We start from the raw sequence: 24,987 nt of genomic DNA, 5'->3' as shown, positions 1-24,987 counted from the left end.
GTTATAAGAGAGAGATGATTCATTATAAAGTATTTATGAGTAAGTTACGTATTAGTCAATGCGAGCTAGTTTTATGTTCTCATTTAATAATTTTTATATTACCTTAATTACAAAGAAAATATACTCCAAATCTACATTTAAACGAGGTGCGTAATCTAATTATTAGTATATTTCCACATGCGCATAACAATTCGCATAAATTAAATGAATTAGGATCCGTGATGGAATTCGTTTTCTCTGTTTATTTCAAAGTTTATTTCAAAAAAGAATATTTTATTATTCAGTGTAGTATAATATATTCCTATAATACACGTACTTCGTGCCGTTAAGACCAACTGATAGAATCAGTTCATAACGAGAAATAGGAGTACTCTCTCTAATATTATTTATTTCTTATTAATCAGATTTCCTTATCGCATTTTAAGGCATTTATCGGTATAATATTTGAAATCAAAATAACATTTTCCAACCTTAAACTTGCTGAGTGTTTGCAAAAAACAGTGGTTATTAGAACAGATAATTAGTCTTCTCTAAAGATCTTGTTTTATTTTTAGCATTTTTTTAATTTCGATTATATAGTTAATATTATATATAGTTGTAACTATATATAAGTCTGCTGTAGTCAGTGTATACATTTACTAAAATAAACACTTTATGACTATATATATATATATATAGAATTATAATAAAGACTATATATATATATATATATACATATACACATACATATTATAGTCGAAATATTAACTTTCATAATATATACTTACTAGTCAATCTATTATAGTGTATTATAGTGTATATATTTATTGAATTAACACTTTGATGTATATAAGAACGTTTATGTTGAAATACCTTAAAATTTAGATCTAAAAATAATTTTGTTGGTTTATCAAATTTATAAGGGCTAATTATAGTAGGACTCTCAAATTAGAACATAATTTTTTACAGCATTATTCATCATGCTTGAATTTCTTACATAATTATTTTTGTAATCCAATAGAATTTATTTCAAATTTTTAGTTAAATTTTGAGATATTTTAGCAAAATTGTTCGGTGTACATATCACATTCCTATACAGTCTAAATAGACAGCTGTTGTCGAATTAATTCTTCCTCTTCTACATCTCTCATCCATCTACCATAAGCGACAATTCATTAAAGTCAGTGAGACCCTCGGGATCGCTCGTGGACCAATTGCTGCATCACGTATCCGCTCGGTGGTTATGCAATCCGTAATGCAGCATCGTGCGCGTGGCATGTATGCATTTAGAATAACGGTACGATCTTTTACGCTGTTTCCGGTTTAGCAATGATAGCCTACGTCTGTCGCCAGCTGTCGGTGATGCGAAGATTATGAGTTCTAAGCGCGAGAATTGATTCGAGAAAAATGGAACAAATTGAAAACATAAATGGACAAAAACATATCATTGCAGTGCATAACCGGGCGATCATTGCTGATCGTACTGTCGTTCTACAATCATCTCTATATATAGCGGTGACATTGATGACTCATATCTGACTGTAATATGTACATTGCGACCAGGCTGGACAAGAAGGTGGAGATGGTAGGGTGGGGACAGATAGGGTTGGGTGATCTTAGCTTTCGAACGATGATCATATATGGTCACTGCTTAATGCACTCATCGTCTTCATGTGGGATGTATGTACTGAACGGTAGGCGGATCAGGTTTTTGCTTAATGACTTTCACGTAGGTTGTATATGGACTTCATTTCATCAGATTATTCAACGATGGAGCTTTTTACCAAACGGAAAACGATTCCATCAAAATAACATTTGATTTGGTGAAAATTGCAACATTGTGGAAATAAAATTATCTGTAGTATTTTTATTTACCTTCGATTTTATCTGCTTGTAATTATTGACTGTATATAATTTTTTAATGGAGTAGATACTGAGGAAATATGAGAAATAGAAACTAAATTGGTTTTGTTTTCAAACATAATTATGACAAGATATTTTTTTAATTATGGTTTTCATTTCATAATTAATGGATAGTTACAAGTACATGGTCAGTGGAATCGTTTTTGTTTTGCGAATTTACCATAAAATTGGTACCACGAACAAATTGAAGACAGCGGATTTCCGCAGTGAAACGTCTTAGTTGTGAAATGTCAGGAGACTAATAATTTGCCGAGTAACGTATAATTTGGTACCTTGCCACACTCTGACGTAAAGTCGCGCGATATTCTGGATCACGATAAGATGATTGAGGACGATTAATTACGTCCACTTAACTGTTCTACCTACTTGCATGCCTTTGTACTTGAAAATACACACGCATCTCTTGCACGTTGATCTCCAGAAATAGTACGCCGTGGGTCTTTGAACCGCGTTTCTAAGATGGAATAGAGATGCAGCATGGACCGCAGATTTTATTTAACTTCCCCTTTTGTTTGCAAATAAGATTACATCAGACACGCCCAGTCATATTCTGACTTATGAGAGAGGGGGAGATTTTTCAAACTATCTTTTTTGTATACAGGTTAATCAGAAATTAATTTGATTCATTAATATTAATTATGTGTACCTGCATTAAATTATGATACTTCTCAGCAAATTTTTTCGCGATCTATTCATGCTATTGCTCATATAATGGGTGCATAAGTATACAATTTGAAAATTATGCTATATCTTTGCTAAATTGAAAGTTTAGAACGATTTGACATTTTAGTTTGGAGCACCGATTATGATTACCATAGTGAAACAAGCGCTTCCGGGAGATTACGTGGCAACAGTCCATCGCTGAAGCATCGTTGTACTCGTTACATTGCGATGCGCTTCGATGGGCCGATCGACTGGTCGCTCCGAGACAGGAGCGTAACCGCGTTTACGATAATTAGTCTCGATTATCGCTCGGGCGATTCGGTTACACCATCGAGAAGTAGGCTTGCACTGAAAACATGCAAAAGGGGAAAAAAAGAGAAACGTAATTCAATTCGTAGAAGCCTTGGGATATTATGATTAATTACACGCGAGCTATTCGCCACGCGCGAGGTCGTTGAACGTCAGCTCCGTTTGCGCTCAGTACAATGAAAGGCTGGAAAACGGATACGAGAATAATTGCGGGGAGAAAGCCCGTGGGCGAAACTTCCTTCCTACGCGTGGATGATGCGTGATTCAAAAGGCGTATCTAATTTTTGTGGCAGCCGATTCGTTCCGGTATAGACAACACTTGCTTGAAATACGCAACACATTCTTATTTCCTTCTCATGATAATCTTTTTAATAATTTAATATATAATTTATTAAAATAAAACTTAATATATTAAGATATAAAACTCCTTTTTTTAATGGAAATATTCTTACGAGGTGATTTTTGTGTGTTACAGTTTTGGGAAATCATAAGTGACGAGCATGGCATTGACCCGACTGGCACCTACCACGGTGACTCTGATCTCCAGTTGGAAAGAATTAACGTCTATTACAATGAGGCGTCTGGCGGTAAATACGTACCGCGTGCCATCCTCGTCGATCTGGAACCCGGCACTATGGATTCCGTACGTTCGGGACCATTTGGCCAGATCTTCAGACCGGACAACTTTGTATTCGGTCAGAGCGGCGCTGGTAATAACTGGGCCAAAGGTCATTACACCGAAGGCGCCGAGTTGGTGGATTCTGTCCTCGATGTTGTAAGAAAAGAGGCCGAGAGCTGCGACTGCTTGCAGGGATTCCAGCTTACGCACTCTTTGGGCGGTGGTACCGGCTCCGGTATGGGTACCCTGCTTATTTCCAAAATTCGTGAGGAATACCCCGACAGAATCATGAACACGTATTCCGTTGTGCCGTCGCCCAAGGTGTCCGACACAGTCGTCGAGCCGTATAACGCCACTCTTTCTGTACATCAACTTGTCGAGAACACCGATGAGACTTACTGTATCGACAACGAGGCCCTTTACGATATTTGCTTCCGCACCCTGAAACTATCTACACCAACGTATGGTGACCTAAATCATCTCGTCTCCCTCACGATGTCCGGTGTTACGACCTGTCTGAGGTTCCCCGGTCAATTAAATGCCGATCTTAGGAAACTTGCCGTAAACATGGTGCCCTTCCCTCGTCTTCACTTCTTCATGCCCGGATTTGCACCTCTCACATCTCGCGGTAGTCAACAATACAGAGCTCTCTCTGTACCGGAACTCACCCAACAAATGTTTGATGCCAAGAATATGATGGCGGCGTGCGATCCCAGGCACGGCAGGTACCTCACAGTCGCTGCCATCTTCCGCGGTAGAATGTCGATGAAGGAGGTCGACGAGCAGATGCTCAACATTCAGAACAAGAATAGCTCGTACTTCGTCGAATGGATACCGAACAATGTAAAGACCGCTGTGTGCGATATTCCGCCGCGCGGTCTTAAGATGTCCGCCACGTTCATTGGCAATTCCACCGCCATCCAGGAACTGTTCAAGCGCATCTCCGAACAGTTCACTGCTATGTTCAGGAGGAAGGCTTTCCTTCACTGGTATACTGGCGAGGGTATGGATGAGATGGAATTCACTGAAGCCGAATCTAACATGAACGACTTGGTGTCCGAGTACCAGCAGTACCAGGAAGCTACCGCAGACGAAGACGCAGAATTCGATGAGGAGCAGGAAGCCGAAGTCGACGAAAATTAAAATAAATATTTCGCGGCGGAAGCGACATTCTATCGCCCTCTCTACCTATTCTCTCTCTCTCTCTATCTCTTTCTCGACCGAGCGATAACGCAATACACCCTTCACCCATGCTTCTTAACTCGTTATCTCTCCTTTTGTATCTTTTTTATGGACTTTTGTTTCGATCTTTTGCGGAGCGCGCGCGCGCTTTTTTGTTGCTCCCCGTCGATATCGCACTTAGTGTGATAATTCGAAGAATGATTCTTTATTTTTAAATGTATCATTCTACAAGATTCATTACTTTCTCGATTACTAATTTTCGCGCGCCCCTACCATCATCCACTGTACTACCGCTCTAAGCGGACGCTACATATTTGAATAAATTATTATCATATGAATCTGTCGTCACTCGCAATAATCCCTGATTATTAAGATCCTAGTATATTGAGTTTTGTATTTTCGGAGACTTCGTATATATTTATATTCGTCTGTTGTCATACATACGCAGTTTTATATTATGATTAAATAGATGTGAATAAAAATTCATGAAATATACGTTGAGAGTATTGATTAGATATTCAGTTAATCTAATATATAAAAGTTAAATAATTTACGAAATAATATACTATTACAAAAAAATTCAGTTTTAAATAAATATACAAGCGTTGTAATTATAAGAAAGACTTGAAATTTAGGTTGACGAAAATAAAATGTAATATTTGAGTTTGACTCAACATTTATTAAATTGTTTGTTCACAAAATTGTGTATTTTCTATCATTAAAAATGGCACAGAATTGGCATTTGTTTTAAAACATGCACATCAAATAATAAAACATTAAGTAAAATATTGAAAAATTGACGGGCTTTGCTTCTCTTATAAGCTTCAAAATCATAATTTGAAGGTCTCATATTCTTTTATGCATTATTCAAATGTGAGGAAACTATTTTTTATTTAGATGTACATTTAGAATTGTTTTTATTATATGAAGTATAATAAAGTATAATCTACATAGTAACAGGAAATTAATTTATATTTTTTTATTTTTCATACAAGTACAGAAAACGATGTTTATAATTTCCTACAGCTTTTTGCATTCTTCTATTCTAAAGAATAAAAAAGGATTTTTATTCTGCATAAAGGAAAAAAAAGAAGAAAATAGAAAATACATGTTTCGTCGGTATTACAGACTATAAACGACGCCAGTACTCTCTTCAGTTTCTTTTATATACCATAGCCCTTGCTAATTTATCTTTGTATCCTAGAGACATCTATATTTTTATCAATTAAGCGACATGATTTTATAATTTTTAAACATTACATATAATTTAAACTGCGTAATTACTTAATTATCAGCAAGTGGAAAGTACGACCACGTCTTACCGACAGAAGTTACAGATGCTTATTAGACGTACTTATTTACTGTTTGTTAATTTTGAGATGCGATAATTATTTTTGAGGATACAAAAGAAGAGTAATTTATATATTTTATTGCTTTCTGAACAATGATCATTGTCAGGAAATAACGATTTAATTATGGCTTGTAAAATTAATTTGTGTAAAATATATGCATATCTTATACTTCACAAAGTTCAATAAATTATGTGCAATACACTTTTAGCAATCGTGAAATATTCTAATAATTTTATTTTACAGAACGCAAAATGCTTAAATTTGCATTCATACTGCGGTAATGAAAGAATGTCGAGCAGCACATCGCTTTAGCTCGTGTAGAGCTAACGGATTAATAGAGATACAGTTAAGCCGACGGAATCAGCGCGTTTCGGCCTCATGCTGAGATTGATACGTGTTCCACGGACCGAATGCACGGGAAGTTGAAACACATTGTTAAATTTTCCTCCGCGACGGTCGGTCGGCATGCGAGAAACTCGACTCAAGCTGTGCTCAAGTCGGAAATAACCGCGACCGCGTTGCGACCCTGCACTTCCGGTTGCGCCCCCTATCACCCCTACTAAGATTATTGCCTGCCTTATCTCGTTCCTTTAATTTTGCACAATTGACCACCGCCTCCGTAGCCTGCGTGACATTCTCCCACGATCTTCGGTTCCTTCAAATTAATCCCATCATTTTATGATCAGTTCATTTTATGATTGTCTCGTGATTTTTCACTTGCGCTCTGCAACAAAGGGGAACTTAAAATTTATAATTATATTTTAATAAAACATAGATATATATTTATATAAATAATTGCTTAATATGAATTAAAATTATATATTATTTTATATTTTTGTTTTTCTCATTATCTATAATATAATTCTAAATTTTTTCAATACATTATTTATTAAATAAATTATTTTATTTGTATATTTCAATCTTACGCGTTTTTGATCCTTTTATTATTTCTAACATTATTATATTTCTTATAATATTATATTATCTTATTATATTTCTTATAATGTTTTAAAATAAATTTTATTAAAATATATTCATATCAGAATATATTATATCAGAATATATTCATGATGTTCAGCAGTTCTTGAATATCCTTAGATTCTAGAATTATACTATAAAATTTAATGTATTATGGAAAATTTCTAGAAAATCCCTGAAATTTCAGGACTAGCCTGGAATTTATTCTTTCTAAAAAAATCAGATAATTAAAGAAAGAAATAATTTAAAAAATTGTATTTGAGTATATAAGTCTTTCCTTAAAGATGAAATAAGTTGTCAATAGAAAATTTTTTTAATTTAATGTCTAAAATAGAACGTAATAGAAAAATCGTTTATCCTGACGGTATAATATTATTGATATGACGGTTTAATATTATTTATAAAGCATTTATAAATAATATTGTTAGCGTTTTAATTTATTCGTCACACAAAGTGTCCTAATTTGAATACAAAGCACAATATTATGCGATAAAAATTACTTAAATAATGAAAATTAATCGATAAATACATTTTGGAAAAACCAGGATTTTTGTAATGAAATGTCTTAGAATTATTCTTGAATTAGCTAGCCAGATTTTGCTATGTTATTATAATTGATATATGCAGAGATAAATGGACTGATCGAATTAAATAGTAATTCTAGTACAAAAAAAATGAATCAGAATTTTCTGGATAACTAGAATTTTCTGGATAACTAGAATTTTCTGGATAACTAGAATATAATTATTCTGGTAAAAATGCGAATTCTAGTAGATTTTACCAGAAATATTGTATCAATTAGAACTTCGATTATCTCCACTAGAATTCTCATAAATTTCACCAGATTTTATATGAAAAGGTTATCGAATTTGATTTTAGTTGTTTGATAAAACGCAGACATCGACTTTAATGAAGACAACGTGACTCATCGCATGTCTCGCTGTATGTTGATCGTCTCGTCTTACAAATTCGATCCATCGCCAGGCGTCGCACGCAATGACGAAGTACGCTTCGTACGTGCCTAGCTCATTAAGAAATGAGAGGTAAGCATCATTTCCTGTCTCTACTGTACCAAATACCGACTCTTGCATGCTCTTTTCTCGAAAGTTAATTAAATTTCATCTAGAAATGTTGTTTGTAAAAAATTGTTCCATCAAGGAAACTTCTAAATAGAAATATTTTAGATAAATGCAGGTTTAATCTTCGATCCTCTTAATCTTTGAAGTATTCCTTAAAAAGTCATCCTTTAAAAAAGTGATCTCTTAAAAATGTCGGAAACTAATGCACGTGTACGCGCAAATGTAAAGATTGTCTCGCAGTTTATTTAGTTTTAAGATCAATCTATATGTTCTTCGTTTTTTGTTTTTTTGCTTTTTTATACATTTTTTCTTTCTTCGTGACCCTTTTATCGAAAGTATTTTTTTGTCATATTTGTCTCTTTTGAAATTTATCTTTTGTCTCAGGCGACAAAAAACAAAGAAACAAGATAGAAGATAAAAAGAAAAAAAATAAATGTAAAGAGAAATAGAAAGCAAAAAGCACATTGTAGATTAGTTCCTAATTTGTATGTGATAGAGAATCGGCCGTAAATTGGATTATGCCACATATTTCAAGATTATGTTTATATGAAATATTTATGTGTTGTTTACATTAAATTACACGAATCTTTTTACGTAGACAATACAAGTAATGTAAAATATGTGTTTTAAATTGGATAATACAATATAAAAAGAAGTAATTAGATTGTATGGTTATTGTTAATATATTTGACTTTAATATTAATAAATAAAACATATATAAGTGAGAACAGAAGTTTAATGCAGTTCAGTGCAACGATAAAGAATCTAAATAACGATAAAGAATAATAAATCTATCTTCGATAATCTATAGATTATTTACATAAATGACATGTGAAACATATTATAATCTATGTAATTTACATTGATTACATTTATCAGAAAATGCAATTTTGCAACTGTTGTAAAATTCTTTAATATAATTGCTTTATGTAAATCCAAGGCCAATTATATTAAAGTTGCTTTTTCTGCTGGAACGCAGCCATTGTGTATTCACGTAGGAGCAGATTATTGCGTTTACGTGAAAAATATAATAATCTAGTCGCAAGATTCATTTATTGTTTAATAAAAGCCATTGCAATTGCTTCGCTTTTTTCTCTCTTCTGAATATCACACGAATAATCATGTACGTCGTCGCGACGACGTGGATGTTAACGGGAGCTGGGGACAGACGTTACAATAATAGACGGAGGCGTCTCACGAACGTCGGGGAAAGATCGCGAAAGTGCTCGGCACGCAGCTGGAGATGGAACGCGACTCTCTCGATTATCACCGTCTTCGACGAGGACGGTGGAAAGCGGAGAGGGCCGCTTTAAAGAGTGACTCAACGAGATAAAATCCCCAACATTTTGCTCCGTCCGTGTACTTTTAGAATCTTTTTAAGAGCGACATCCTGCTTTAAAACTTGCGATACGCGGCAGAGAAAATGGATCCGTTCTGTGCGTTACAGTCAATTATATGTTGTAATTTGAAATGATTAGCCATTACGATTTAAGTACGCATTCTTTCTCATCAGACTGTCTCATGTGAAAGAATGTCAAATGTTATTTACAAATTTCCATTTAAATAATTCTATTAATTATTGTATTATATTTGTAGAAAATGCACGAAATTTACAACAAGACGCATGTAAAAAAAATGTTAAGTTGCGAAATAATTGAAATTAATGTATGCTAACAATTGAATGATTTTAATTTAGCTAGCTGTACACACAATTATCTAAAGAGGTCCGATTAAGTGATTAAACTGTAAAATTAATATAATTAAACTATGCTAATCTTATATTTTATTTATTACATCTTGACGTTTGCATGCGTGATAATTATAGATACTAACAAACCCGCATGTGTATTGCCCTAGAATTCATGTGACCGAAACGCTTCCGTTAAACGTGATACCTTCGCCTGCATTCAACTAGGAGGAAGTACTTTCCAAAAAAAAAAGAGTCCTCCTGTTATGGTTCCGGTGAATGAGCTCAAGGTAATCCGATATAAAAAATAATCGTACCGTCGCGCGTCGTGACGCATTGAACAATATTTTGCACGCAAGTCATAATTAGCTTGCAGCTTCCGGGAATTAATTTGCAATGGTGATTAATACCGCATTATTATTCGAAGACTTAATTTCGCAGTTTGAAAATGCTGAAGAATGCTGCCAATAAAAAGAAAAACGACTATTCGCTTGAATGATCAGAAGAACTGCGAAATGCATTCGGCGAGAAGAGACAAACCGAACTGGAAATGGTATTCGAGGGCTACAGATTTGTTCGCACGCGTCCCTTTTCGGGGGGATGTACCCCTTCGCGATGTAAGAAGCACAACCTCCCTCCCTCGTTTATCCCTCCTTTTCGCACTACGGATACGTCCGTTCTTTCTCTTTTCTTTTTCCCCTTTTTTCTCCGTCACAACGACGAATTCCTCCCCGCTCCTTCGAGGCTCAATCTCATCGTCGAGTGTAACTTCGCCTCGGAAGAGTGGAACTCAGAACGCCGACACGAACGTTTCCCTCGTCACGAGTACCGCTCGTTGTTCATTCTCAGACTCGACTCGCGACGGCTGGCTGCATTCCTCGGTTCGGTTGCACTCGGCCGCATACACACCGCACTTCGTTTCGACACGTCGAACGCGCACGCACGGATTCCACGGATCGACCCACGGCAGGATAAAGGCATTTCGACAAGTCCAGGAGACGAAATCAGCTGTTTCCTTTCATAGCGTATCGTTTTTTTGAAAGAAAAGCAGGATGAGGGAAATCGTGCATCTACAGGCTGGACAATGCGGCAACCAGATCGGTGCGAAGGTAGGTCGATAACTCTAGAAAAATGTCTTTTTAATCTCTATACATTTTCAAATGTATGAAAAGAATTTTCATAAAGCATATTGGAATAAAATGTCTTTTTAATCTCTATACATTTTCAAATGTATGAAAAGAATTTTCATAAAGCATATTGGAATACTTGGATATATTTTTTAATGAAGTTAATTTTTCCTATTAACCGACTATCAAAGAAGAGATTTTTATTTGATTATTAATTTAATAAACCTCATGTTTTTTAAATATCAAATATTTTTGTACATGCTAGTGTGATATGTAAGTGATACAATCACGTATTTGTTTAATTTGACATTAGTTGAAATATTTGAATGTATTTTAATGGAGTCAATTTTTCCTTAGCAGACCATCAAAGAAGAGAAAAAAAGAGATTTTTATTTTATTAATTCATTTAACAAATCTCATGTATTTTAAATATTAAACATTATACACGATATGTAAGCGATAATTATGTATTGTAGTCATATATTAGGTGTAGTAAAAAGAAATCCATTATTTTTGCATGAAATTGAATGGAAAAATAATGGATTTCTTTTTACACCTAATATTTGTTAAATTTGACGTTAATTTTAATTTTAATTTTAAATATTGAAGATGATCTAATAGGAAAGTCATAACGTCTATGTTATTATTACAAGATTCGAATTTATAAAGTTACGCAAAGCACCCTGCGTTTCATGTTCCTGTGTTTTTATTATTTCTATACATATCAAGCGATTTTTGGAAATAATGAATTCTGTAACAAATATTATATATAAATTTATATATAATTATATTATATATAATTTATATATAAATTATTTTTCCTATTTTTGACTTTAATAAAAGGAACCGTTTTAGAAAAGTGTTTTATAAAAATGGATTATCGAAATAAAAAAATTAATATCAATAATTAAATAGTTTAATATTACAATTTTATAACGAATGAATTGATGAAATAATTATAAATTCATAATCGAGTTTTTGATACAGTAATTAAATTCAGCACAATAAGGTGCGAACAGTTAATCAGTATCAAACTCTAAAAGCGTGAATAGAAAAGTGATTTATTCAACAGAACGTGTGTGAAGCGCTATAGTGTCAATAACATAAGAATAATTTATCTCTTCGCGATGTCCGGAAATTAACTGTAAATCCGGTTTATATCGCATAAAAACAACAGACGACTATCAATTAAACCGCGAACAAGTCAAGTGTTATGACTCATCGTCTTCGGGGTATCGATCGGAGTTCGCTCGAAGCACTCTCGTAGTTTCCGGAAAAGCTCTTTAGACTTATTGTTAGACTTCCATCACTTATATTTGAACTAACAGAAAACTGGAAAATACCTATCAATTTTTTCTACCGTTTCTCCTTTCAATTTTCAAAGAATATTGTCCCATTTAAACTAAATATTTTTGAACAAATTATATTATTTTAGTAACAGAAAGATAATTACATTCTTTAATAATTTTTAAGCATTCTTTTTTAATAATTTGAAAATATTGAAACAGAAAATATTGCTACAAGCGATTTTTGTAAATTCTTGCTCTTTATCTTTCTCGATAAAATTAATAAACTCGATAAAGATTGAGCAATAATTGGCGAGAACATGAATGTTATATCGCCCCATAAAAAAAAGCAATCTTACTCAATGGTATCGTTCGATCGCGGCTGTAATCGAATTGAAGATAAGACGGCGCGCAACGAATGGAATTTAAATAACCACATTCATCCTGATATTGGTACCCTCTTTCATTTCGCGACAGAGTGCGTGAAGTGATCCAAGTTTTAATCGCGCCGGCACACGATGGCAGGAAATGACGATCGCTTATACTTAGAGAGCACTTAAGATTCTGCAACCGCGTCCACTGTCCATTGGCGTGAAAATAAGTGGACATAGAAATACACTCAAAATTCATTTTCCACGTATAATTAGTAATAAATCAATTATTTTTCATATAATTAAATTACTTATATAAAAAAATTAAATAAATCATTTTACCTTAAAATAAAAAGTTACAATAATTAGTCAAATAAAAAGTTATTTATAATACAATCATAAAATAGCTTCCGGTTTTGTTTGGCAAAATAAATTAGATAATTATCGCGAAATCATAGATAGGAATTAGCAGAAATTAATTGTTGCCGAATTATAGCTGAAATTAATTGATTCTAATTTAATGCTGGTTGCTTCTGAATAAGATGTTATTGAACACATTATGCGAAGATAATATTATCGCGAAGCATTTCAAATTCTCTAGTTTCATTGATCGTAAGCGTGAAACACTCGAAACATTTAATTATGTTTGTTTTTATCTCTTTTCTAAATCAAGCACTCTTAATTTATTGTATATTTATAATATTATCTCTATGCTAATAATTATTTTAAAATATTCTTTACCCACATTTTTATTTTAATGAATATTATATTAACAATATAATTTTGCGAGCAATTTGAATTAACTGAAATATGTATAATAAAGTATATAAAAATTACTTTGAAATGTACAAATACTTTTAAACATTCTAGAACGTTTCGTTCAACAAAAGTCAACTTTCTACTTTATCCAGATTTATCTTTGACAAATAATATTCTTATCAAATTCCCATGTAACTTTGTTATAAGTTAAGATTTTTCTTGGTATTTCGTGCACAGTGTATTACTCATTGAGTGATGACGTACATCATATTATGACCCAGAATACGGAGCATATAATGAGTCAGAATTTTTTTTTATAAACATATTATAGTACAGATCAAAATTTAGTTTAAAAATATCAATAATATACTAAATTGATACAAAAAACGTGTCCACTAATTAATAAATGACTGACAAAAAAGACGCGAGAAATGTTAGTTTTTCATCGCAATTTGTTGATTATAATAATTCAATTTTCGCAATCATTTTTGTCGATCCAGAAAGTGAAGCGCTCAAATGAAATTATCTTTCTTGAAAAGGATCATCTGTCTTCACGTCGTTGTAGATTTATTGTCAATTTCACATCATTGTTTTCCGCTCGAAAGACGATTGTAGGAAACAAAACCGAAATTCCTGTAGGATAATCAGTCATAATCTAGAATAAACGATAATATTTGTCGAATAGTCAAAATACCAGTAGAAATCCAAGATATAATCTAATAAAGAATCGATCAATGAATCAGTTAATAATACAGTTTCGCATTTTACTTAATTTATCTGTGCGATGCGAAGCATCAATTTTCTTAAGTATCTTTATTTAAAGTCATTAAATCTAAGTTTTCTTTATATAAAATGCATCTATGTGTTAATATATTCTTATAAAGTATATATTAATTTATAAAATATAAACTCTCGAAAAATTCTATTCTAAATCAAACTGTCTCCGTATGAGAAATAGCAACTTATTGTTAGTTCCTATTTTGTATCTACATGTGATAATGGGCGTCACGTACGTGATGCACGTAAGGATGCATTTAGAATAATCAGAGAGAGGCCCATTTCGCCGAGGCAACGGCCATGGCGACCGGCACACCGGCTTGCTAATAATAGGAGGAGAAAATAGTAAAAGATAAAAGACAAGACAAATGGAGAGAGGAGAAAATGTTTAACGGGAGGGTGGACATGAGCCAGGGGGCACAGGCCGCGTTTAATTCTGTACATCTCTATTTTTGGATGTGCGCGTGTTATCCTTGTCGCCACGACTGGAGTTTGGGGTGCATGCTCCGGAGGGAAGTCGCCCTTCATTTGGCACATCAAGTGGCTCGTAGGAAAAGTGTAGTAAAATAAACCTATCACAGTTATGTTTAGAAAACGTTAAGGAGATGTCTGCTATTTTTATGTCTATTACTTTCTGATTACTAGATACATATGCTTAAAAATAAGTAGATTGTTTGAACAGTTGGCTTGTATAGTATTAATGTTAATTAATCACATTTGTAGTTCTGGGAAGTTATTTCTGAAGAGCACGGCATCGACCAGTCAGGCATTTATCACGGTGACAGCGATCTACAGCTCGAACGAATCTCTGTATACTATAATGAAGCGTCTGGTAAGGACATATTGTAAATATTATATTATGCTTTCTTCTCTATGCTCTTTAATTCCAAATAATTTAACTTGTTTTTAAATTTAATTGGTTATTTTTCGCGTGGAACAATTATTACGTACTGCACTAGAAAAATATTTCTTCAATTATTTCTAACAAATATTTTTAATAAATTAATTCATGTTAAATTAATAAATATATAATATATAATAATTAGAAGTTAGACTTACTTGATGCATTTGATATCTTAGTGGAAGAAAATGTATATCAAAAGATCTAAAAAAATATCAAAAAATATCAAAAGGGATAAAAAGTAGACATTTGTAATTATTTTATTTTATTTAAACTTGTAATGCTATTTAATATTTTATGAACATATCCTGATTATATTTAATAAACACATTATTAAATAATTCTAACGATATTCTGATGTTTAATAAATTGGTAGAAAATAAATTTTGACATACAATCTTTATATAATTTGAAAATATAAAGAGATAAAACGCGTAGAATCTTTCTAATAGAAATCTCTTCGGGGGATTTTGTCCTCGCGTCTAAAATAGCAATAACGAGAAAGATAGAAGATCGCGTGTCTTGCATTTAAGACAAGGAGCGTTGAGACACGCATTTTATGCTGAAAATAGCCATCTTATGTGGTTGGACTTAAGATTGTAAGTTACAATTGCAACATGATTTCAGAATTTCTCATGCATTCGTTTGTTGAGAAAACAGGATTATTTCCGAGAATACAACGTGCTCCAGAGTAGAAACAGTTTAATTAACAAACGAGTAAAATACGCACCATGCATCCGTTGTCGCGACTAATTTATTGTTGGAAATAGAGTCCAAGTGCACGTTGTAAAAACCTATTTTTTAATGAATTCTTTCATTTTCATTTTTCCTTTTTATTATTTTAATTTACATTTTTAAAACTATTTCATATTCATTTTTTTTTATTAGAAAGAACGTAATATTCAATACCCTTTTTTTTTATACTCTTGACGTACAGTTTTTGAAAGGTTCTTTTTTAGGAATTTAAATGAGTTTTTACACGATTTTCATCTTTCTTTTTTACTGTTTTAATTTACATTTTTATAACTATTATGCTTTTCAATCAAATATTCTCGTAACAATGTTGAAAGTTAACGCTTTCTAATTATTAATATCTTATTAGTAATTGTCATTAATCAAGATTATTTATGTTTAAAATTAAAATTATTTTATATTATGTTGCTAACCTCGCAATTGATAAAACGCAAATCTCTATATTATCCTGACAATAGTTACTCATTTATAAACGATACAGACATCTATTGATGTACGCATTTCCGTCGATCATTATGGTCGGCACGAGTTTTCGATAGAATAATGATCGATTTAATATGGATGCCTTGGAATCTTATATTACAATTATTGAATATCTATCATTATGTTGATATTCATTTTTTTGACGTTAATTAATAAAAAGTTACATTTAATATGGAAATATTAGATTAATAAGATCTCTAATTACAGAAATTAATTTCTGTATATATATAATGGTAAAAAATTTTTTATATAAGTCGTCCTTCTTTTAAATATCTTTAGATATTTCTCACATGGGCGTAGCCAAGAGGTTTTGTTCCAAGAAGGGGAACCAAATTAGAATTGACTCTTGAACCGGGGAAGGGAAGGGGAGAGATATGATATGAATTATCTTGTTTTATATTTTGTATCATTATTTTTAATTAATTACAAATAAATAATAGCATATAAATCACAAAAATCACACATATTTAATTTATGTGTTGTGCTTTGTGTAAAAGTCCTAGTTTCCCTGCTTCTTACTCGGCTATGCCTATTATTTCTTGAATTTCCAAAATATCTAAATGAATAAATATATACATATAAATATATTACCTGGTGATTTTTCATTACAGTCGCGACATCCACGAACGGAGGGAAATATGTACCGCGTGCAATTCTTTTGGACTTAGAACCGGGAACGATGGACGCCGTTCGTTCCGGTGCTTACGGAAAACTCTTTAGACCGGACAATTTCGTGTTTGGACAATCCGGTGCAGGAAACAATTGGGCGAAGGGTCATTATACCGAGGGCGCCGAATTGGTGGATATGGTCCTCGATGTAGTACGAAAGGAATGCGAGAACTGCGACTGCCTTCAGGGCTTCCAACTCACCCATTCACTAGGAGGTGGTACTGGATCCGGCATGGGAACCTTGCTGATCTCAAAAATTCGTGAGGAGTATCCCGATCGAATTATGAACACTTATTCGGTGATGCCGTCACCCAAAGTATCTGATACTGTCGTGGAACCCTACAACGCAACCTTGTCGGTGCATCAGTTGGTGGAGAACACCGACGAAACTTATTGTATCGATAATGAAGCCCTGTACGACATTTGCTTCCGCACTTTGAAGGTTTCCAATCCGAGTTACGGCGATCTCAATCACTTAGTTTCGCTCACTATGTCTGGAGTAACCACTTGTCTTAGGTGTGTATACAAATCCATGGCAATATAAGAACTTCGTTTATCTGCATTCAATTTATACAAACTAGTTCGTGCTGATGTTTCAAATGTATGAACTTATAACTGAGTTCTTATTCTCTGCAGCACCGTAGTTTCGATAGTATATTTTCTACACTTTTTAAAGTAAATTTCATTTCAAAAAAATGAACTATCACTCCAAGAATTTAGTATATAAGAACTTGACGTATTAACTTCAATATCTTGAACGTCAGTTTTTATCATAGGAATTAATAAATAGTAGTAAAGAGAAAAGAGAATCTCTATTATACGAACTATATAAAAAAACAGAATTTTTAAAAATTATCTTCTAATTATACATAAAGTAGATAAAGGAATATAGCAATGTACATGCTCCTTTCTCATTTTAAATAATATATTAATTAATAGCGTGTGACTTTTTTGCTCTTTTATTTATATATTATATTAATTAAGTTAATAATTTTCTGTGAAAAAATAACATAAATTGGCTAATAATAAAATTTTTATGTTGCATAATTTATTATATATATTGATTTTTTCAGGTTTCCTGGCCAACTGAATGCTGATCTCCGGAAGCTCGCGGTGAACATGGTTCCCTTCCCACGTTTGCACTTCTTTATGCCGGGCTTCGCGCCTCTAACATCCAGGTCCATGCAGCAATATTCCGCGCTCTCCGTACCAGAACTCACACAGCAAATGTTCGATGCAAAGAACATGATGGCGGCCTGCGATCCACGCCACGGTCGATATCTTACCGTGGCGGCTGTATTTCGCGGTAGAATGTCGATGAAGGAGGTCGACGAACAGATGCTCAGCGTGCAGAATAAAAATAGCTCGTACTTCGTCGAGTGGATACCGAACAACGTGAAGACTGCCGTGTGCGACATCCCCCCGAAGGGCCTGAAAATGTCATCCACCTTTATTGGCAACACTACCGCTATACAGGAATTATTCAAAAGAATTTCCGAACAGTTTACAGCGATGTTCAGAAGAAAGGCCTTCCTTCATTGGTACACCGGCGAAGGTATGGACGAGATGGAATTCACCGAGGCCGAATCTAATATGAATGATTTGGTATCTGAGTACCAACAGTACCAGGAAGCTACGGCAGAGGAAGATTTCGAGACGGAGGAGTGCGCTGATGACTTCGAAACCTGCGAGCAGGAAAACTGAAAGTTGCAGCGCAATGTTCCCTTTTATTAGATTTCTTTTCAGCTTCTCTGTCTTATCATCGTAGGAGTCGCATAACTGATCGTATAAAGCTCACGAGAAGCCAATTTTTGATATTTTTATATGCAATATGCGCTTTATAATCGCTCAGAATAATGTAGGCGAGCGATTTTTTTATGAATTGTGTGATATCGAAATATTTATAAAAAGCTCAATATTCAAAAGCAAATCAAACTGCAGCGAATATTAAATTAATATGAAAAATAATTATTTAGAATGTAGAAAATAGCTTCTTCTATATTGATCTTGCGTTATGTCTATGATACGCCTATGTAATATTCAGTTTTATTATAGTGACAATCATAAGAATTTTCATGTCGTTTGGACAAATGTGGCGTGAACTGGAACGTAATAAAAATCATTGAAAGATCAAATTTTCAATCATATTTACAATTACTATTAAAATGAAATGTCAAAATGCAATGGAAAAAACTTTTTGAATTCTTTTTTTCATAATTCCTCTCAATATTGTAGCACTAAACATTTGCCCCTTAAATCCTTAAATTTCTTATATTTTTAGATTTTTTACAATTTTATATACAGCAATTTTATTCAATCCTAATAGCACATTTCTTTATTAGATCACAACACGTTTTCGAGAACGTTAGTATTCATCAATGAGGCAACTTAAATGATTTCTCAACACATTGATCAACACATTGATCAATAAAATCTTCATATGTTCACTCATATTTCAGTGAAAACAACTCGTTTTAAGAAAATTTTATTTGTAATTTTTTGAGCCATTAAATAAGTCTTGTGATTTGATAACAAAGTATATGATAAGTTATGTGGTGTTATTTTGTATATATAATAATTTATTCGAAATCTAACTAATCAAATATTTTCTATTATTCTGCATACTCAACATTTCGTCGTCTATATTCTGAAAAAAGTTATATCTTATCAAAATTTAAAAAATATTATACTGTATATTTCCTTATCATCATTTATGGTTTTTGTATTATTTAAAAAATACAGGATAAAATGTAATCTTATATTTTTGATGTATTACATGATGTAATAAATATCTTAATCGACATTTTATCTTTGAAAATAGTAGAAGCAGTGAGAAACTGTCGCGCAATAACACGCGTTCTCCTTTATTGTACGCAATAATAAAGTGTTTGCCCTCGGGGCACCGATGAGATAATGCGCGATCGCCAATTTTTGTCAAGGCCTTGGCTTCATCAATGTCAGTTGGCCGTCAGAGAAGAACGATAACGAGTTCGATAACGAGAATCGTATCTAAACGCCAACGTTTACTTATCTTATTTAAGAGACGTATTTATATGAAATTATAAACGATGTTATTAATTGGATAAAAACTATTGGATAAAGATAATTGGATTTTATCTATATAACAAAGAGCGTAATTCTTCTAAGTTTCCTAAACATTAAAATATAGCGTGTTTAGGAGAATTCACTGCGAATATTAAATTGAAGAACAGTTCAGAGTTTTGCTAATATTGTCTTTTATAAACTTCACTAAAGTAAGTACACAGATAATTAAAACATCTTCTAAAAATTCATATATACGAACAACACATAAAACATTGTAAAACATTCGCTAAAAAAATTAAAATTACAAGTACAAAGGAATTAAATTTAAAAATTCTCAAAAAATTTTGCAAGTACGCGATCCTCTGCGATTCTTCTATTTTTCCATTTCTTCTTCATCCATTTCGTAGTCTTCTACTAATGCGTCTTGATATTGCTGATACTCCGATACTAGGTCGTTCATGTTTGACTCCGCTTCATTGAATTCCAGTTCGTCCATACCTTCGCCAGTGTACCAATGGAGGAAAGCCTTCCTCCTGAACATTGCCGTGAACTGCTCGGAGATCCTTTTGAACAGTTCTTGAATAGCCGTGGAATTGCCGATAAAAGTAGCAGACATCTTGAGGCCGCGTGGCGGAATATCGCATACCGCCGTTTTCACGTTGTTCGGTATCCACTCGACGAAGTACAAGCTATTCTTATTTTGGATGTTAAGCATCTGCTCGTCTACCTCCTTCATCGACATCCTGCCGCGGAAAATGGCCGCTACGGTGAGATAACGACCATGACGTGGGTCACAAGCCGCCATCATGTTCTTTGCGTCGAACATTTGTTGTGTGAGCTCCGGTACCGTGAGAGCTCGGTACTGTTGGCTTCCTCGGGATGTGAGGGGCGCGAAACCTGGCATGAAGAAATGAAGACGGGGAAACGGCACCATGTTTACCGCGAGTTTTCTCAAATCGGCATTCAATTGACCTGGAAATCTATAATAATCGTTTAAAATCAATTATATATTAATAATTACATATTAAAATTATGTATTATTGATAATTATGTATTAAAATTATATATTGATATATTGATATCATATTTCTTCATTAGTATTTTTATTATTATATTAATAATTTGTTCAAATTTAATAATTATTTTCGTGTTGTAGACCTTAGACAGGTTGTCACTCCGGACATAGTAGCTGATACGAGATGATTCAAATCACCATATGTCGGAGTAGTCAGCTTCAAAGTACGAAAGCAGATGTCATAGAGTGCTTCGTTGTCGATACAGTAAGCTTGATCACAATTCTCTACCAGCTGATGAACTGACAATGTAGCATTATAAGGTTCCACTACAGTATCGGAAACTTTGGGAGATGGTACCACAGAAAAGGTGCTCATAATTCTATCTGGATACTCTTCTCGTATTTTCGAGATGAGCAGAGTGCCCATTCCAGATCCGGTACCACCGCCCAAGGAGTGCGTGAGTTGAAATCCCTGCAAGCAGTCACAGTTTTCGGCTTCCTTCCTCACTACATCGAGCACCGAATCCACCAATTCAGCACCCTCGGTGTAATGACCCTTGGCCCAGTTGTTGCCGGCTCCCGACTGACCAAATACAAAGTTGTCTGGTCGGAATATCTGTCCGAAGGGCCCCGAACGCACAGAGTCCATCGTGCCGGGTTCGAGATCTATCAAAATCGCACGCGGTACATATTTTGGACCGGAGGCTTCATTGTAATAAACGTTGATCCGTTCCAACTGAAGATCCGAATCTCCGTGATAGGTGCCCGTAGGATCGATGCCATGTTCATCAGAAATCACCTCCCAAAACTATGAATGGTTAAGAATTAATTTCTGAGAAATGATGTATACAATAGAAAAGATAAACATGGATTATTAATCGAAGAAAATAATGATAAAAGTGTTGAATATTTATAAACTAAAAGTGCTATTTCTAATCAATTATTTTAAAAATTATTCTTTTAATTAAAATATAAATTATATAATTTTCTCAAATATTTAAAATTTTGAATATATATTTAATAATACATAATTTATATTTTTTATCGAAAGATAAAAACTAACCTTAGCGCCAATTTGATTGCCGCATTGACCGGCTTGAATGTGAACAATTTCACGCATTTTGTATTATGTATTGTAGAATTTTAAGACAAAATAATTATTATGAAATTTGAATTCAATAATGATTTTCCTAATTGTGTTAGAAATTAGTACTTAAAATTGATAGATGAAAAGGGAGATCGCGGACTTGCCTAAGATGTCATTTAAACAGAAACAGATGACTGTTGAGTTCTCCTTGGTGACTGTCCAACCACATGAGCTATGTTCATATTCTCACCTAAATGCTACGGTAAAACTCCGCTACTCAGGTATGATTTTATCCTTGTTTTATTTTATCGTTAAATAAGGATAACATGATACCTGGAGAGCACTCAGGAATCTGTATAGCGCCCCTATACTTTCTACTTGTTATTTCGTTATGGTATTGATTTTTTAAACAATATTATAATTGGTAAAGTCAATATTCTTCCTCTCGCTTTCAATAATCAAGCATGAAATATTGACACGCAAAGTTTCTCAGACGATCATCACAATTCGTCTCAATAGATATTTTATTTAAGCTAACTGAAATCACAACAAGATTTTCTTTATAACGCAAGGGCAAAATGTAAAATCGACGTCTAACTGAACAATAAAAAAGTATAGCATTACATTCTAGAGTAGATCCCGGACATTAATCCTCGATTCACACGCGTATCAATCACACGCAATGTACACGCACACATCGCGACAAGTTGAAAGTACTCTTCAGCAGCACAGAAAAAAAAATGGGGATCGAATCGTGCTAGTCGACAAACTCAGGCAGGTTTTACAAAGGAAGTACATTATAATAAATGGAAAAATAAATACAATGCGTGTCTATACTGATAATTATGATACAACGTTGCAAAGAGTTAATTATAAGACTGTCTATTATTTCGTCCTGTCTCATTGCGACTTCCGGCACGCGGACACATCCGCCAATACGCTGGCCGTCTTCAGCTCGACGACCTCGATATTCGACAATTCCTCCGCTTTTGCGCTTAAGTTCTTCGCCTCTTCTTCTTTCAAGGGCAGCAAGGCAGCTGGCTTCTCACCCTGCGACGTAGTCGCGCCTTCCTGCAACGCGACTTTCGAGGTAGACGAGCGACTACCCGGTCCGCCGTTCACTAAGTACCCCAACGGCAGGGACTCGGACTTGCTTGAACCTTTCCTGAAATTAATATTAAATATTAATATCGAGTTCGTTAACATACACATGAAGATAATAATCATTAAATATTATTTCAAAATTAAAAAAAAATAGAATAATGATTTAAAAATAAAATCGAGGAACTTGTTATAAAACATAAATTCGATTATTTATCAAAAAATTGTTTATCAAAAAAAGTTATTTTTCTCAAAAATAAAATTCTACTTTGCATCTTGCAATATGCTAAATCTTTCGTCAGTGAGATTACTAACTTTGGTATCGTCGGACAGGACCACAGTTTGAAATCAGCCCCGAAGAGTTCACCCTCCTCGACCGTCTGCGGCAGATGGATATTGAGCGTCTCCGGTAAAAATATGGAAGTGATAGCGCCGGCGACGCTCAATGATCCCATTACGATTAGGGGTAAGACTCTAGAGTAGACTGCTAAATGAACGATATAGGGGAAGGTGAGAAGACCGATGCCGGCGATGAAAGAAGCTATGCCCATCGCCTGAGACCTTAGTACGGTTGGCAGCAGTTCGCCGACGAAGACGTAGAAGACAGCAAAGGACGCAGCGATGCCGAATTTACCGATCATCGCCAGACTCACTGTCACCCAGACCGCATCTGCTGCGACAAGGGCCGATCATGTATACAAAAAAATATTCGTAGATGGAATTTTATGATCGATATTCAAAATCGGTTCTTACATTTAACACTGTTGAATTTTAAGATAGTATAAGCCAATCATATATCTGTATTTATCTTAAGATATTATTTAAGATAATCTCGAAATAAGAACGGACTATGAATTCCGACATAAGTCTTGATTTTATTTTATGTATTTTATTTCTCTTCCAAAATATTCTTCTTATCTTTCTTTTTAATAAAAATTTGAAATTTAAGTGGACATCGTGGATTTTTGATGAGAGAAACTATGTGTGCGATAACTAATTCATAAGCAGGTCGAACGTTTATTCATAAACGTTGTGACGTCGGCAACAGTAATTGCCTCTCACACGTTGGATGTGTGTAACAATATCATGACGAATTCAATAAGGTAATGACGTTGAGATCGCCATGACGCAAAGGCGTGCGATATATTCGGTTTAATACTTTTATTCAATTTTATCCCGCGAAGATAATCGAATAATGTGAAGATGAGCAACGTGGTAAATGGTCATCATCGTACATTTTCTCTCGTCGGCATTAGGAATATATCCGACATCACGTATCCGCGTACATATAATATGTACAAAATACGACAAAATAAATAATTAAATTTATATATAAAATATAAAATAATTCTTAAATTGTTCAGATATGCATATAAAATTATTTCTTTTAAAGACATTTCAGAATCAGACATAAATCAGACGAAGTAGTACCTTCGGGCACGAACATACAGGACACGCAAGCGAGCCCACCCAGCATCATAGTCACGCACAATACCCATCGCCTGCCTAATCTGTCCATTGCGTACCACGTAATAAAGTACGATGGAATCTCCACGAGTCCTCCTATAAAATGTAAAAGATAAATAAAATTATTATTATACGAAAATGAGCACGAGCGTGATGTAATAGATAGCACACGAGACTGCTATGCCAGAGATCCCAGGGTTCGATCACAGGCAGATTCAAAGAATTTTTCACGTATTCGTAGCTCCTCTTCGGTGGTCTGGCAAACCAAGAGTATCTATTGCCAAGAAAATCTCTTAAAAAACTACTGCTCGAAATCGGTGTTAAAATTGGAGGTCCCGTATGCTCGGTGTATGACTTGCGTGCATATGTATGAGA

At 33.9% G+C, this 24,987-nt stretch overlaps 4 protein-coding genes across 5 annotated transcripts in view; 2 read left to right on the top strand and 2 right to left on the bottom strand.

Moving 5' to 3' along the window:
• Window positions 1–5,013, top strand: part of LOC108691186 (tubulin beta-1 chain) — a 10,863-nt gene extending 5,850 nt beyond the window's left edge. The window contains exon 2 of the mRNA XM_018198847.1: window positions 3,350–5,013. Coding sequence (XP_018054336.1) covers window positions 3,350–4,636 — 1,287 coding nt within the window. The 3' untranslated portion in view covers window positions 4,637–5,013. The remainder of the gene's footprint in view (window positions 1–3,349) is intronic.
• A 5,533-nt stretch (window positions 5,014–10,546) lies between these two features.
• Window positions 10,547–19,090, top strand: LOC108691180 (tubulin beta chain-like). Its single transcript, XM_018198837.1, has 4 exons — window positions 10,547–10,880; window positions 14,815–14,923; window positions 16,840–17,413; window positions 17,971–19,090. The coding sequence occupies exons 1-4, from the start codon at window positions 10,824–10,826 to the stop codon at window positions 18,599–18,601; spliced, it is 1,371 nt and encodes a 456-aa protein (XP_018054326.1). The 5' UTR covers window positions 10,547–10,823; the 3' UTR covers window positions 18,602–19,090.
• Window positions 19,091–20,311: 1,221 nt separating this feature from the next.
• Window positions 20,312–21,759, bottom strand: LOC108691181 (tubulin beta chain-like). Its single transcript, XM_018198838.1, has 2 exons — window positions 21,101–21,759; window positions 20,312–20,922 (listed from the first exon to the last, which is right to left on the bottom strand). Exons 1-2 carry the CDS (start codon window positions 21,604–21,606, stop codon window positions 20,316–20,318), a joined length of 1,113 nt encoding a protein of 370 aa, XP_018054327.1. The 5' UTR covers window positions 21,607–21,759; the 3' UTR covers window positions 20,312–20,315.
• A 488-nt stretch (window positions 21,760–22,247) lies between these two features.
• Window positions 22,248–24,987, bottom strand: part of LOC108691178 (organic cation transporter 1-like) — a 20,065-nt gene continuing 17,325 nt past the window's right edge. The window contains exons 7-9 of one of the 2 annotated variants that reach the window (XM_018198835.1): window positions 24,577–24,708; window positions 23,461–23,818; window positions 22,248–23,209 (exon numbers count right to left, since the gene is read on the bottom strand). In XM_018198835.1, coding sequence (XP_018054324.1) covers window positions 22,945–23,209; window positions 23,461–23,818; window positions 24,577–24,708 — 755 coding nt within the window. In that variant the 3' untranslated portion in view covers window positions 22,248–22,944. The remainder of the gene's footprint in view (window positions 23,210–23,460; window positions 23,819–24,576; window positions 24,709–24,987) is intronic. The other variant, XM_018198836.1, reaches the window with a different exon arrangement.

The sequence above is a fragment of the Atta colombica genome, unplaced genomic scaffold (assembly GCF_001594045.1).
Source record: "Atta colombica isolate Treedump-2 unplaced genomic scaffold, Acol1.0 scaffold41, whole genome shotgun sequence".
Lineage (NCBI taxonomy): Eukaryota > Metazoa > Arthropoda > Insecta > Hymenoptera > Formicidae > Atta > Atta colombica.
The sequence above is the reverse complement of the archived record's forward strand: the minus strand, read 5'-3'. Positions and strand labels throughout refer to the sequence as shown.